The sequence below is a fragment of the Ailuropoda melanoleuca genome, chromosome 1, assembly GCF_002007445.2.
Source record: "Ailuropoda melanoleuca isolate Jingjing chromosome 1, ASM200744v2, whole genome shotgun sequence".
NCBI classification, from domain to species: Eukaryota; Metazoa; Chordata; class Mammalia; order Carnivora; family Ursidae; genus Ailuropoda; species Ailuropoda melanoleuca.
The window spans coordinates 177,475,148-177,492,569 of record NC_048218.1 but is presented as its reverse complement, the minus strand read 5'-3'; the positions used below and the strand labels follow the sequence as shown (position 1 = coordinate 177,492,569).

Sequence of the window (17,422 nt, the reverse complement as noted above, 5' to 3'; positions counted from 1 at the left end):
TTGGAACTCATCTCATAAACACATGCAACTTTAAAAACTGAGAATTAAATCTGAAACATACTGGCAAGAGTAACATGGATGCTATCATATTAAAGGCTTTTGGAGGCAAGCTAGCATAGTTTACACGCCATTGGACCTATTTATAGAGCTGACTCCTTTCTGCAATGTCAACTGTAACATAATACTTATTTTAAGCCTCAGTATCTCAAATATCAGCCTCTACTAGTTGTACAGTCCTCCCTTATTTGATATCAGAGAGCCCAATGGAGCCTTCTGAAGAACCTAGTCAGATTAGCAAAGATAACTTTTTAGAAGTTCCTAATTTATCTGATTCTCTTTCTGAAGATGAGGAAGTTAAAGCTACTTTCAAACCTGGCTTCTCCCCTCAACCTAGTAGACGAGGTTCTGATTCTTCTGAAGATATATACCTGGACACTCCATCTTCAGGTGCAAGAAGAGTTTCATTCGCTGACACCTTTGGATTCGATCTTGTGTCTGTCAAAGAATTTGATTGCTGGGATTTACCAAGTGTTTCAACTGGTTTTGACTTAAGGAAGGACATTTTTCACACAGAAGAATATGTTTTATCTCCACTATTTGATTTGCCTTCTTCAAAAGAAGATCTTATGCAGCAACTTCAAGTACAGAAAGCAATACTGGAGTCAACTGAGTATCCTCCTGGGTCTACAAGTATGAAGGGCATTATTCGAGTTTTGAATATTTCTTTTGAGAAGTTAGTATATGTGAGAATGTCCTTGGATAACTGGCAGACACATTATGACATTTTAGCAGAATATATCCCAAATTCATGTGATGGTGAAACTGACCAGTTCTCCTTTAAGATTTTATTGGTACCCCCTTATCAAAAAGATGGCAGTAAAGTTGAATTTTGTATACGTTATGAAACTTCTGTTGGTACATTTTGGTCAAATAATAATGGCACAAATTATATATTGATTTGTCAAAAGAAAGAACAAGAGCCGGAGCCTGTAAAACCACGGGAAGAAGTTCCTAACAGACAAATAAAAGGCTGTTTAAAGGTAAAATCAAGGTGAGGATCTATCTTACATTCTTTACTCTTCATAATCTTAAAGTCTTTTTTTGTCATTCTTTATTTCATGTAAGAAATAGCCATTCTGTTTAAAATATACTGCTTATTATATAAAACAATGGTGCTAGGCTTTAACAAGGTCAGTGCTATTCAAATAATAGCACTGTGTTAGCTCTCCTCCAAATGCAAAGAAAAGTATGGGTATAGTGTAGTAGATGGGGCAGTAGGGGGGCAAAATGTGCATATTGCTTGCCTAATGACTTATGAATTGTTAAGTCCAAACCACGGAATCTACATTCTTAACATGTAAAATTTCATTTTGGCATTTATAGTATATTTATTTTCAGTGGGTTTTAAAGGTTTATGCTGTACTTCAAAACATTTCTGATTAACATAAAACTGTTTCAAAATGCTCTTAGTGCTCAGAAATTCATAGGCTTCCCCCCAAACTTCTTAATGATTAAGTCATATAGGACCGTTCAGAGTACATGTTAAAGAAAATCATAACAGCTATGACTTTAATGACAAACCAAGAGAAAGACAAAAGTGTATGAGTAATGTATAAATTACACATGAAATTTTATAATTACAACCAAATAGAACACAAAGTAGTATAAGTTAGTAAAAGCAAATTGAGCAGAATTTTTAAAAAATGACCCAAATAGAAATAAGTATATTCAGGTTTATAGATCAGAGATTTGGGATATGATTCCTCATTAGTAACCCTGCTCTCCTGTTAATATAAAAAAAATAAAGAAAACTGCATTCAGCTCTCTCAATTGTAGAGTTGGCTAATTTCCATGACACTAGCAGATAAAACATCCAGAAGGAGATAGATCCCTTCTGCTCCTCAAAGTGTCTCAGTGGGAAAATCCACATTGCTCCACAAGTCACAGGCAAATGTTGAATTGTCCTCTGGGTGGTCCATCCTAACTGTTACTAGACCTAAAGATTCTACCAACTGCACCAGAAATACTGTAATATAATGGAGAGGGAACTGTATTCGGAATCAAGACACAGAGATTCTAGGTGGAATTTAATAAAGACATAAGGAACAACATTGGAAAAATTTTAGCCTCTTCATGCGCTAGTGCCTTGATCTATTATATGACAGTAAATAGTAACTACTAAGTGTGTTGTTGTTAGTCTAATGCATTAATAAACTAAATATAACATAGGGGGAAGCAATTCAGTCATAGAAAATATTTCTATTTTCATTATCCTTTAAAGGCATTTGAAAGATTGGCTTACTCAATTTCGTGAATTTTGCCAACTTTCTTAGTCCAAATAAAGCTTTCTCAGATTTTAACTGATGCTATTAAGAGAATAATACAACCATAATCTCTACATGTGCTAAAATAATAACTTAGATGTTTATGAAATTGATCAGCAACACATTAGCTATATAGACAAAATAAGCTCAACACTATTTAACAAACTAATGTAGATACACAAACACACATGTTAAATACAAAAGAGATCATCATGAATAGTACCTTTTAAATGTGCTGCAACTTTTCTCTCTGTTAGAGAGAAACAAAATTTAGAAAAGTCATAGCTTTATTGTCAAAGAGCTAATAGAAGAAGTAGTGTTTAACTCAGAGGATTTTTCTGAAGTTAAAGATGCAGCTTTAAAATTATAAGTGATACATACTGAACTATGGTAAAAATAGGGGATTCCTTTGATAGGCTAAAGTTGACTTAATAGCAAGAACAAAAATGGGCACCGATAGGCCTAATCTTCTACCCCACTCTGATATTATTGGAACTTCTCCTAGGCTAAGATATGTATAACTATATATATCCATACACACATTTGTATTCAGAACAGTAATCATTGGATTCATAGCGGACACCATTCAAGTTTTAATATTGCTTTGGGGAAAAACCTGAGAAGAACTAAACCACAAAATGGTCTAAAGGCCTGTAAAGTTTCCTAATGAGTTATAAAAATGGAAAAAATCTCTCTCCTTCAAAACCACAAATACATTTTCTGCACTTCTATAACTTAAAAATGACCAACATAATTCAAACCACATTTTGAAAAAAGCATTTGCCTCTGGAGGAGGCCTTTTGTGCTGAGTTTCAGTCCAACATGAATTTTTACATCTGATTTATACACCACTCAAAATGGAGTGTATAAAGGAAATCCTGACAGATCCTTAGAACAGCATGTGCCGTAATAGAATATTTATACAGCTTTTCCATGATATAATTTATATGCAATGGGGTTTCAAATATTCCTAAAACTTACACAAGAGAGCATTATCAAATTTCTAAATGAATATTACAGTTGGATTTCATTGTGAAGAATTTAGTTAGGGAAAAATAGCACACCTTATTAGTGTTATTTTACAAAACGTGTACTTGGCTAAAATAAAAATGAACTAATACTTATTTGATCAAAAAATTATAGCTTCTAAAATATCCTCCTCCCTCCAAAGAGTTACATAATTTAAATGGGTCTTTTTTGAGTGTTCCCACACTTCCTCCATAGCTTAATTTGGAGGTCACTTCTTCCAACAGATAAATACAGAAGAGAAATTTATGTGGATTTTTGCTTCATACATGCAGGTAATTAACAATAGTTTGTTATATAACTCAGAGTTAAAGTCAAAATAAGCTGTCCTAATGCAGACAGTAACATCTAACTTGAATTCCTTTCAAAACCAAAGTTAATTTGTTATCAGGGTCCTGGAATCTTCTGAAAGTGTCAATAATCCCTTTTATTAAGTACAGAATGAACTGTGAGAACACATTTAGTGAGGAAGGATTTCTGTTATGTCAATCACCCTAGGCACTATGCTTTTTCTATGGAGATTTTTTTCAGGTCAGACTTTGTAAATCTCTACATTGATGTGGTTGTCTATTTTCTTTGATGTTTGTTAATCTATCCACTTTGACAGAAAGAAATATCTAGAGGGACAGGGAAGCAGAGTTTGTTACTTGCAGGCATGTGACTGAGAGTAACCCAGAGGTATTTAATTGCACCGAAAGGCACGCATCATAAGATACTTGATAAGTGTCACCACATACATGGCACAGGGGTGTGTGCCAGCAAACAAACTAAGCAGATTTCTGATCTACATCCCATGGGCTTTATTTCAAAATAAATAGCCAAAAGAAATAAATGACATTGATATAAATTACCTTAAATGTACATGCATAAATAAGCTAAAAATAGCATTCAGAGCAGTTAAAATTATGGTCTTCAGAGTTAAACATATCTGGCTTTGGGTCCAAGCTCCACCATGCTATGACTTTGGACAAGTTAAGTTTGGTTTCCTCATCTCTTAGTTGGGAATAACAATAGTACTATCTTATAGGGTTGGTTGAGATTTCTGTGAAATAGTACATATAAACTTTTGACATGGTATCTGGAACATAGTAAATTATCAGTAAATGTTAACCAGTGTAAAAAAGACAAGGCTAACTCTAGCTTTAGATGGACCTCAAAAACCCTAGAAAGGCTCAAGCTGCCCAAAAGTCTCTTTCCTCTTTCCTTCCAAGGTTCCTAAATTTTCAGCTTTGGAGAGCCACTTCTTGGTCTCTTGTAGGACTTTAATCAATAAGTAAAACTAATTAAATTGTAACTTTTCTTGAGATGTGTGTCACCTTATATCTGAAACATCTTAAAACTGGTTATCTTAATGACTACTAAATATTCTACATTTACTAGATGATAAAATGGAGGACCAGATAGGAAGGGGTAAAAAAGGCATGCAGTTTGGCATTGAACAGACACGCATATTAATCCCAGTAAAATAATTACTTATAGCTATGTGACTGTGGACATACTGCTTTACGTCTCAGCACCTCAGTTTCTTCATCTGTAAAATAGGGGTAATGATGTGTGACATTGTGATGATTCAATTAATGTAAAGTTAGATATTCTTAAAGTTTTTAGTGCAGTGCTGGGCACATATAAAGTAGTCACCAAAAGCCAACTATAATTGCCAAAATCATTATCAAACCTTGTTCAACTAACTAATTTCTGATTCTTGGGCTTGCATTATTTCTCGAGATATCATAGCCTACCTTGTTCAGGTTCCAAAACTCATTCAACAAGTGTTTATTAAGGACCTGTGTGTTGTTAGACACCAGTATCCATGAGAAACACGGCTGGAAACATGACCCTGTGAAGATGAGGAGATGTCCCAAGGAAAAAGTCCTCAAAGGGACTGAGAGCAGAGAAAGGGACAGAGAAAGAACATCAACTCCAATTCTTTGGGTATACAGTGGAAGCCATGGATAAAAAATAAAATGAGATCCATTTACATTCTGTTTCAGGTTTTCTAGAATATTGCGATCTATAACTGATCTCGTGCATGGGCTAGGGGAGTGACCTTTTTCCCCTTACCAGCTGCTAAATGTATGTTCCCAACCGTTGGGTACACAGAGTGACTTCATCTGGTTTTGTATTTTATTAAGTGAAGCCAATTTATTATTTTAAGTAAAGAAATGGCATGATATAGGTGTTGGATGGTATTTATAACTTGGCCAGGTGAATGCAAATAAATTCCTGAAAGACTTCAATGCCAAAGGAGAAAATTGATCAGTTTTCAATTTTTGTACCTGAGAAATAGAACCAGGCATGTTTAAGAAGGGAAAAGAGAAATACTTTCTAAAGCATGATTTTAAGATTACAGAGAGTTTACCTTTCAGGGTGGTATAAAATCATTAAAATGAGGCCAAGAAAAGCATTGGAAAATGGAGCATAAGATATGGTAATGTTGCATGTTCCAGTCAGAGCCATTGGATCATGAGACTTCCTTAATTTACACTTACAGTATAATCTGGGATCCTGGAAATAGTCCAAAGAGGTGTAAATAGCCCCATGAGACCTTTAGGACTTAATGTATTCCATAACTAACTTGTTGTGAGTCCATACTAATTGTGGAAGCCAGGTCTGCTTGGGGTGGGGGGACCTCTGGCAAAGCCATATGGAAACATAAAACGCAGCTGCACAGGACCTGTCAAGAGGACCGTTTGGAGGCTGCCAGCTGGTTGACAGCAAGGAGCCAAGTAGCTTAGTTTCCTTGGAGATCTACCAGGACTTTGTGGCTTCCTGGTTTTCTATAAATCCATACCCGTAGAAGCCTAGACTTCTAAACTATGGCGTAGTTTTATACGGTTTTCTATAAATCCATACCCGTAGAAGCCTAGACTTCTAAACTATGGCGTAGTTTTATAACCTTTTCTAAGAAAAGGGAAACAAGAGGGTCTCATCATTCAGGGTGTTTCTCAAGTTCTAGCTGAAGGGAATCACTATGGATGCTATTTCTTACATGGATCCTCTGGATCTCCATAAGCTTTAACTTCCCACCCAAAGCCCATCTGCAAGCCTGTAAAAATTATTATTATTATTATTAGATTTTATTTATTTGACAGAGAGAAAGAGCACACAAGCAGGGGGAGCAGCAGAGCCCAGCTCTGCTCCTGCTGAGCAAGGAGCCCAATGTAGGGCTTGAACCCAGGACCCTGGGATCATGACCTGAGCCGAAGGCAGACACTTAACCAACTCAGCCACCCAAGCACCCCAAGCCTGTAAAAGTTCTTATAGGGCCCAAACACTCTGAGCCAATAAGACTCTAAGAAAAAAAAAATTATGAATTGAGACACTTAGTTTTTCAACTTCTTCCAATTTTGTTGACTGTGACTCTTGTCCCTGTTCTAAGTTTTCACCCCAAAACCCCAACAGGAATAATGCAGGAGAAGTAAGTTCAGGAGCAGACACCTGAAGTGGGCCTGACTGCTTAGTGACCTGGCAGACTTAAAAGATCTTCTATGTTCTGACACTTCACTTTGAAACTGTGCCTGAAATTTTTATATACATGCACACACACACACACACACACACACACACACACACACACACACACTGTTCCTTAAATGCAGACACATCTAGGATGGCAGGGGCAATCTTTATCTTAAACCTGATTAAGGTTTGCACATAGGGGCTTTAATTTTGGATTGATATGATGGAAATGGATAATTTTAGAGCAGAGAGCACCATGAGATAAAAGCAGGTTTGAGTACAGAGTTGTAGTAAGGGCTCCACAGAAGCATGAGGACTCTGGGGGTCTGGAGTGTGTGTGTGTGTGTGTGTGTGTGTGTGTGTGTGTGTGTGTGTTTAGGGGAAAAGGTGGATTCCATGCCAGTGAGGCATAAGGGAAACAGCACACTCTTTAAAGTGAGGCAGATTTGGGCTTTCAGTCTAATGACTGTGTGAACTTGGATAAATTATATTTTGTATCCTTTTTACTAAGGCCAAAACAGAGTTAATAATTTCTACTTGGGAGAGGTGCTATGTGAACTACATTAGCTAACATATATAAAGCATCTGTCCCAGTTGCTGACACTTCATAGATATTCAAAATGGCATTGGTGATAAATACCACTTTAAAAAATCTTGTATATGGCTAGTCCTATGCCCAAGATTAATGGAGGAATGCTTCATTTCCTCATTATCATTTCTGCTGCCAGGAATCAGACTAATAAAAAGAGTTTCAAAATTAGTTGTATTATAGATTCAATAAACTTTGGGGCATTAACCAAAGAAACTAACTAATATTTATACCATTGCTGCTATGGGGAAAATGATTCCCAAATTCCAGTAATTTCTGGGTTACAAAAAATTTGGAACATTGCCTGTTCATAAGTTGAACACTACTTAAAAAAAAATAACTACAACATGTTTCTTCTTAAGATAGTTCTTAAAATGGTTCTTTTGGGCTAAATAAATGAGATAGATGCAAGCAACTTCACCTTATTATCACTTTATACCTAGAAGATGAAACTGAATTTTACTTAACTCTTTTCCTCTAAGAAAATGTATTATACACTATTACATTTCAGTCATTCCTTTGTTTTAAAGCACTCTCTGTACCCCACCATTATATAAAAAAGCTCTTCAGGACATATGTCTCGAATCTTTTCCAGTTTTTATTCTGCTTCTCTAATAGTTTTACTTGCGTAAATAGCATAGTAGTGTTATTATCTCTTATATAAGTAATAACTGGTTTTGAAGACTTAATCATATCATCCTGCTGTTTAAAGATTTTATGACAAAATATAAATTCCTAAATTGGACTGTTATACAGCATTGTTTGGTGACAGAGATCAGTTGTACAGTAAACAAAGCTGTCTTAAGTAATTTTACTATTCCCTCCCCCTCAAGTGAGGGGGTCTGAAGATGGTCTGTCTGTGTTACACTTACGTGCTATTCAAATCACAAAGAGAAATTAAATGCTAACATAAGACAATGACTATCCTATGTGTGGTTGTGGATTTGAATTTTACTTATCCCTTTGAAATTTGCAGTAGTAAAAAAGACAAAATTTCAAAAGACAAAAATATCCCCCAAATTTATATTTGTAAAGCATGCCAAATAGTAGATCCTTTTGTTAATTATGTGAAACAGATTTTATAGGCCCTTTAACACTGATGGTATTCTGACTTGTGTTATAGATTTAAGCATGATACAAATCGAATAGATTCTAAGAAAAACCCCAAGCTTATTTTCATTCTTAAAAATTACTGTGGATGTCTTTACACAATTACAAATCACATAGAATAGTGCAGGTAAATGTCAGCTTCATAAGCCATATAATGAAATGAAGCTGGTAAAAATACATTTTACTAGTATCTCCTTTTGAGTATAAATACAGGTCATTTTACAATGTATTTTTAGAACTTAAACCTTCTGGGTATTTACCAGATTTTAAAAAATCACTTTCAGATGCAGAAAAAAAATATAATCTTCACATATATTCTAATAGGTGTATAAGACTATTGTGTTTGGTGTAAATAAACTTCAATCATTGTTTCCAATGTTAATACAACATTTGATTTCAGAATAATTTTCAATAAATCACATAGTTGTAGAAAAGACCATTTAATTCTATTTTTTGCTTTGAGGCAGAATTATTCCAAAAACTACCCAGGCCAAATGGTTATATATTCTCTTCTGAATCATCTTCTGGGAAGATTGTGCTCTTCAGTAATGTATTCTATCAGGAATTCTAAGTCTTTTATGTAGCCATTCATTTTGTTCTATGTCTTTAATCTTGTCATTGTTTACTCTGATTCTCAGTTGAATTAAATGTTGGAGTCCCTATCCTTACAAAGTTAAGCAGAATTGTATTGTTTCTGTGATTGTTTCTATTTTTCAGGTCCACTAACCTAATTTGCCCTGAGGTCCTAACTAGTAAACTAACAAACTAGTTTGTAGTATTTTAATGCAAAAGTCAGAGAAGAAAAAACCGCCAACTACATTCTCTGAAGGGGGAATGACGTCACTAGGACAAGGACTGTGCACTGCGGGCCCTAACATTCCAGGGGCTGCAGGGAATAGCAGGCTAGCTAAAGAGCTCCCCTAATCCTCTGTCATTAGTTCTGAGCTCTGAGTACTGGAGGGATTGGTGTTATTACTGTATTTCCTATGGGAGCCAGGGAAGAGAAGTTACAAAATTTAAAATATTTCAGAAGATTACTCAGTTTATTTCTCAATTCTACCTAAAAAGATAGCTGTTAGAATTTCTGAAGCCCTCTTAGACAAAAAATAAATAATTTAGTATAACTATGTACACAATTTTCTAGATATCTAATTTTTAAATAAAATTTCACTCAAGAATGTAACTGTATGAGACACTGAAATTTTGCATAGGCTTGTAAAAATTAAATATAATATAAACCAGCTAAAACTTAGATTGGTGTAAGTGTATCATTTTATAGAAAGGTTAATACAATATCTACAAGCAGAACTCACCTGAATGTGTTAAATTTCTTGAATCCATGTGTGTGTGTGTGTGTGTGTGTGTGTGTGTGTGTAATCAAAGCTTTATTTTAACTAAAGCTTTAACTAAAAGGTATTTGTTCTAATCAATGACTATGTGCAGCCAATCCAGTTCACAATTTATTTAGTAAATTGAACATAGGGAGCAGTTGAGTAATATTGCCCATGTCTATTTGAATTATTCTTAATGCATTGCCTTTTTGTGTGGAAAAACTACACACACACATCTGTACATAATGAGCTTTTTACTTAAACCTTATCTTGCTTGTGTGTGTGTGTGTGTATGTGTGTGTAATGCATATAATACAGGTATTCTTCAGATCACATGTTTTCTAATATTTTCTATTTTCTGTATGAGTAATATCTCATTAAAAGCTAACTTGGGCAAACCAAGTTAAGTTTTTAGACAATGCTAGTTATAGGGACATTCAAGACATCTGTTTACAAATCTCATTAAACTCATGTAGTTCAACAGGACTCCTACTCCTATTCCTGATTTATCCATGTTATGGGATTGCTTTTGCTCTTATATTGCTTTGTTATTCTTCCTTTAAATTATAATATTTCTGGCAATATTTTTTCATGGAGTAGTTACTTCAAGGGTACAAAATAATACAGCTTTCCTTAAATGAAAGGGTTGCTGTTTACCATGTTTGCATCCGATGCAATTTATCTACAGGCAAAGAAATTAACATTTAACAAGTCTTCCTGTTTATCAGATATTTGTACATCTGGAAGCAAGAGGACTTCCATCATATGGCCCTCTATATCCATTTAGTCAAAATGTTTACAAAGGTGGCATTTACAGTGGTGGCCTTTCCCTGCACTTTAAAAAAACCTATGTGTGTGTTATCTTCCCAACCAGACTGCAAGTTCCTTGAGGCCAGGAATGATGTATTTGTTTAAGCATTATTTCTCACTGTAACTAACAAAAGGATTTCCACATAAAAAGCTCTTAAAATTAATATTAAAGGCAACTGATTTTCTCATTGATAACCCTGAGGCCTAGTAAAATCCAAAAGCACCTTCTGAATAATTGAAGAATGAATTATACTTGTTATAGTTTTAATGATGAGTCCTTTTATTGTTTTCACAATCTTTAAAAATCAGATGCCTTCTGTACATCTCCATCTGGATATCCAGGTGCCAAATTAATTCCCTTAATGTCTCACACCAAAGTTACATTTCTCCTCAAATCCTAACTCTTCTTCCTTTTTTCTATATTTTGTTTAAAATCATAGCCATCATCCCTGTGATGCAAATAAAAAACTTCAACACAATAACTGATTTCTCTTTTGCTGGTTCTTATTAATTCTATGGCCATGAGGTAATGATTGTTCATTGGATCAAAAATAAAAATTACTTTAAAAATTAAAAATAGGATAAAATATAGAAAGACTATACCTACTTATCATAAAAACAACAGATAAAAAGGAAATTTGTCTCTGCAATAACCATGTATTTGTTGTCCAAATTGACTCAAAATTAAATATAGAAATGAACACATTAACCATTGTAACATCTCGTAGACAATCTAAAGTTAGATGGTTCCTTTCAGTTATCAAGGTATCAGCAAGAGATCAAATTGAGAAATAAATTAACATAGCCTACTATGGGATACTCTCATTATTGTCGTTCCTTCTATCCTAAGTCTTCTACAGAGCTGATTCATGGAGTCACCACAATATTACTTTGAAGTAATGCCAAGTAATCTTAACATCTCAAATAAAATAAATATTCACTGGTTAGCCTTTGCCTTTCTTCATACCACAATCCAGACCAGCGGGACCAGAGTCAGAAAAATCTAATAGGCTGACAATGATAGACCAAAGACAGATATTGTATGTCTACTGCTCAGAACAAAGTCATTCATTCTTCCTTCTTGCCAGGGCCAGGATCAGGGCCAAAACTCGTAGTAGTGCTACTGCTGTTCATATGGTACTCCCTGATTCTGACACCTGTGGATTCTGGGCCTGACTGCTGTCCTATCTGCTTTTCTTTACCTTCATGTCTTCCCTTGACTGGGCCTTTCGCCTCTACCAGATTCCTCCTGTGTATCTAAACCTAAACTTTATTAAGTCATACAGTACTATCAGCTCTGTCTTAGGATTGCATTCTTGGTCTTCCCCTACAGGAAACCAAAAAAAAAAAAAACCCACAAGTGTTTAAGAGGAGTAATGCAATGGGTCTAAATGTTTAACCTTAAAACCTACAAAAAGGTAGTGTGATGGATCTGCTACACTCTATTGAATACTATCTATGATTTTTTGGATATAATTTTAGATTTAAAGAAGAGTTGCAGGAAGAATATGAAGACTTCCCATATTCCTATACACATATGTTTTAAAACTATATAACAGAGGGGTCCAGTTGCATTGATTCTTAAAGGCAAGAGCTTTAACTTTTGAAAACTTTAAGCAATGGTAACTTTCTAGTTTGCAGCTAATTGCCAATTTTGCAGAATAGAAAATACGTTTAAAATATCCTGTGAAAATGTGAAGCTCTACCTGAAATAGTACTGTCATTAGACATTATAATGTTTTAATTTTTTTTAAAAATTAAAGCTTTAAAAATTATACGATTTTTCTTTTTACAGAAGAATTGGGAAACAAACATTTTAGGAAATTAGCATAAATAATTATATTTTTATGGCAAAGATAATATGCTCCTCTATACTGATACAGCAATTAGTTCTTACATTACCACCGTCAGCTAACATCTGATAGTTTTCATTTAGAGTTTTACTATAATTTTCCTAATACCCTAAAGAACTTTCTTGTGTAAAACCGACAGTCACAACCCAAAGTAAAAATGTATTATTGACGTAGGTAATGCAGAGCATTTGTGAATAGGTTTTTTTTTTTTAACTTTCTAAGAAGTTTTTAAATGAAGTTGACTGGAAATTAAAGTTTTACCATTTAAATTTGTTGTTTTCCAATTAACTTTCAATATACAAGTGGAGATGGGTTCCCAGTGAAAATATTATTTGTGAGATTAAATTAAACATTTTCTGGGTAAGGCTTAGCTGTTGAGAAAGTGGGGGGTTATTTTTTTTAAGTACAATAGAATATACTTGTCTGTGATGAATTGCAACCTTTAAGGAAATTAATTTTTTGGAAATCCTTTTTAAAATTATGTTGGCATGATTATAAAGGTCAATTGTGTGTGTGTGTATTTCTCCACTTCCTAGGGAATTCCTTGACCACTTATGGTATGAAATTCCTTTCATTTGCTAATTTTGTATCTAAGGATCTGTAACATTAGTTAGAACTTGGCTACAAAACTAGGTGGGACTTTCATGTCATGTATGGATTGTATCTTATTGACAACTTTAATTCTATGATATTTACTACTTTAATAAGTTACCTTGTTCTTTTATCTAGAAATTTCTTTTTTTTTATAAAATATAACTATACCTTTTATTTTTTATTTTATTTTATTATATTATGTTAATCACCATACAGAACATCCCCAGATTCCGATGTAAAGTTTGATGCTTCATTAGTTTCTAATTATATCAGCTAAAGGAATACGTGTTTTAAATCTATCATGATTTCTTAAGTGATATAAAGTTATTTCCCATTAGATCACCTTTATACGTTGTAGTAAGCAACACCAGCCCCATTTCACATAGGAAGAAATTTAGGCAAAAGGGATTTATTTGATCAAGTCCAGAAAATATTTAAGAGGAGAAACTAGGTGTGTGATTTAAATTCTCTAATCTCCTATGGCACTGACCCATAATACTTCAAAAAGGCACTTCATAAAGAAATAATAGAGTTCCTATTTTATGTAGAACACTTCTAGGTAGCTTCTATCTTCAAGCATGAATTTGGTTAAGGATAATATTTATATACATGACAAGTTAGCTATCAACGTAGTATGTGCCAAACAGAATGACACATACTCAGAGAAAACTGTAGGAGATACAGAGCAATAAGTATTCAAGAAAGTACTGTTATGCAGGCTGCCCTCATTAGGAAGAGCATCACAGAGGAACTGAACTTGACCTTGGAACGGTAAAACTCGGGTACGTGGAGAAGGAGCAGGGGAGTATTTACAGAGAGTAAAAAACATATGTGTGGAAATGGCAGTGCAAAGGACAACTTGGGGATTTTGTTAGTCAATCGGACTGCCTAGAATGGACAGAATTGTGAAAGTCAAACTTGAAAAAAAAGTTGAAAAAGAATTGTACACTCTTGCTAGGCTAAAAATCTGAACTTTCATCTCCCTGTTCAAGGGTAAAGTAGTATTTTGGTTATATTAATTCAGAAAGTATTCAGAGTAAATTAATGAAAAGTATGAACCAGGTTGCTAACTATAAGAAACGAGATTGATGTAATTGTAAATGTTGATCACAATTTCCCCAATGTTTCTCTCCTAACATGCTTTCCACTAATCATGTTTTATGAAAGATTCTTTATTGCCTTGAAAAACTGCTTATGGCACTTAGGAACACCATCATAATTCTGCTTGTGTTTTGGGAGTCTCATGGTTTAAAAACCTTTTCTATGTTTTTAACCATTTTTTACTTACTGTCTCTTTCTGTATTTGGAATGGTTAAATACAGGTTTTATTCTTTTCTCATTATCAATATTAGTTATTTAATTTTGTTAGAGGTCATCTTTAATATAAAAAGCAGATACGTATGATGGCATACATTTTTAGGTATTTCTATACCTATTTTATAGGTGACTCATTTTACTGCTCTAGTCATGCTCAGGGAAAATTTCTTTTTGTAATTAGTTGATCCAAATTCTTCCTTTAAAATCTAAGGTTTATGTTTTAACTTAGTGAGCAATATTAGTCCAGGCCTCTCAATGTTTATCCTCATGGATGGGTATATGGAAATTACACTAGTATGTTTCCTTCTATATACCAGTGACCTCAAGATTTTTGAAAGAGTATGGATCTCAGTTAACCTGAAAGAAAAAAAGTCATCAAGATATCAGTAGCAAAGATCGTACTGTGCCCTTTAGCTTGTGCACTGACAGAGAATAAACAAACAAAAACCACCAGTGACTGGAGAAATGAATAAGGGGTCTTCATGCATTCAACAAGTGTTATTGAGCACATACTATGTGCCAGGTACTGTTCTAAACCCGAGGGATACATTAGTGAAAAAATGACAATCTCTTTCCTTGGTTAGCTTACATTCTAATGGGAGGGAAAACTTATAAGCAATTAACACGAAGAATAAGTAAGTTATGTTAGAAAATGGCAAATGCAATTGAGAGTATAAAATGCAATACCGCATAAGGATGAGTAAAGATTGCACATCACTGAGAAAATGACAGTTGATCAGAGACATGAAGAGTCAGTCATGAAAAAATCTAGGGGAACAGGGTACCATGCTGAACAAAGCCACAAGGGCAATACTTGAAGCAGTTTCAAGTGATGGACCTTTCCCCTTTGTTAGCATTAGGTTCTCATGCTCCTTATGCCTCCTATAAACTCTTGGCCATACCAGTCGCCACCTAGCCACAGGGTCTCATGCAGGAAAGGCACGAAACCTCTTTAGGATCCCTTTCTCCTTTCTCTGGCTGCTCTTTGGCTGCCCAGAGTCTCATTTCCTATCTTTCTACATCCATCTTTTCCACTGGTGCACCGCATTGCAATTGTGTTTTAGTGAAGATGGAGTTGTGCTACAGTTAACCAAAGAAGGAATTCAGCATTTGAATTATTTGAGTTAAAAAGCACTAGATAATTGTACCTATCATTATTTTTATTTTCAATTATTTTGATTATCCTGACTGTAGACTACTAGTATTACACATATGGAATAAGCTTATGTAAATTGAGACATGTAAAAAGATTTTTTTTCATAAAATCAACACTATATACATATAAAAGAAGGAAACTGTTGTAAAATGCTGATCCTCAAAGATAGCAACTGCAACCCTACAAGTGTCCTCACTTACATATCAAGTCAGGAGAAAAGAAGACCAGAATATATGTGGTTGTGGTATTTTTATATGAACCATTCTCTTACACATGATAAACTCCAAACACACTAAGCTATCCACATTATCCACAAACTTACGTTTAAACTATTACGCTGCAATTTCTGCCTTTTTCAATAACTGTCATCTCATTTTTACTATTTTCACCTCAAGACTCTAATCGTTTCTTTTATAGGGTCTAACCTACCAGTGTCCTTGGCAATACACTATATGGTGCTTGCACCTGCAGTAATTGTTTGGACAATCTGCCACACAGTACAACTGGAAAACATTTTAGTAGTTCAGGTCTAAATTTTTACAAACACTATCAGTTTTATAATGAGCAATATAGACTTTAAAGTAGAAATGATGGATGTCTCTTACCCTAAACAGTATGTAGGCTTCTTTTCAGTTAAAAAAAAAATAAGTAAATTTAAATGCACCCACATGGGTGGGTAATCCCCATGAAGAATAAAAATCAATTGTTTTATAGACTTAACAGTAGCAGAAGTACAATTTGTGTAAAATTTACATTAATGCCAGACGATTTGATTATATATACCGTCTTCTCTCCCCACCCCATGGAAACTCTTAATAGCAGAGTATTTTTACTGAAGTACTTAATTTCACACTAACCATACCTTCATAGAGTAAAAGCCAACGTAGAATAGTAAAGTAAACTGGTGTTTCTCAAGCTTGGCTGCACACAGGAAAGGGAAAAATAAGGCACCCATATGCAGGCCCCACTATAGAGACTAACTGAATTGGTCTGGAGGAGGGCTCAGAAATACGTATTTTTTAAAAAGCTTCCCAGGTGATTCTGATGTGCCCAAGGATTGAGAATAACTGGTATAAACAAAAGACATAAATACAGGTGTTCTGAATTATAATTATTTTTAAAAACTGGAAATTTTTTAGTACCAAAAAGAGTAATGCTATTTAAACAAAAAAGAAAATTAGTAAATCTAAATGAAATAACACTTTTGTAGGTGCGGTAAGAGGGTTAAGCAAGAGTAGCAACATAAAGGATAAAGTTAATTGCCATTTAGAATGAAGTCAACTTTTTAAGAGTTTTCTTTTAAAACAGTTTTTCTTCTTGAAAAAATGTATATTTTATGATTCAGAAAATCAAGCTTTTAAATACAATCTGCAATCAGATTGCAGGATCTGACCTCCTTCCAGCCTGACGTCTCCTTACAAGCCCACATATGTGCACAGGTGCTACTGCCTTCCTGGACTCCCTCCCTTCCTTCCTTGAGTTTGGGATAGTGCTCCTAATATTTTTTCTGTAGGACCCCATGTTTCCCCAATCATGAATGGTACAATTGTGATTTTTAAACTGCTGGTTTATATTTCTCTTTCTTTAGACTGTAAACTTTATGAAGGCAGAGTTTGTTTAATCTTGGCTTGTGCTCATGGTTTAACTTCTAGTATAATGGCTAGCAAATATTAAATATTTGTTGAATGAATACACACTGAGTTTTATCTAATATTATTCTGAATTAGCATGATGTCCAATAGAAGGACTGAGTCCTTTAAGGCCCCTTGATAGAAGTATTCTTCAGAATGTGACTACAAAGTCTTCTGTTAGCTTGTTAAAAGTGTGGCAGAGATTCCCATCTTTGGCAGCAT

General features: G+C 34.4%; 1 protein-coding gene across 1 annotated transcript in view; it reads left to right on the top strand.

Annotated features, from left to right (window-relative positions):
• Window positions 1–259: 259 nt before the first annotated feature.
• PPP1R3A (protein phosphatase 1 regulatory subunit 3A) overlaps window positions 260–17,422 on the top strand; it is a 36,701-nt gene continuing 19,538 nt past the window's right edge. The window contains exon 1 of the mRNA XM_011228008.3: window positions 260–1,051. Within this exon, the coding sequence (XP_011226310.2) occupies window positions 264–1,051 (788 nt within the window). The 5' untranslated portion in view covers window positions 260–263. The remainder of the gene's footprint in view (window positions 1,052–17,422) is intronic.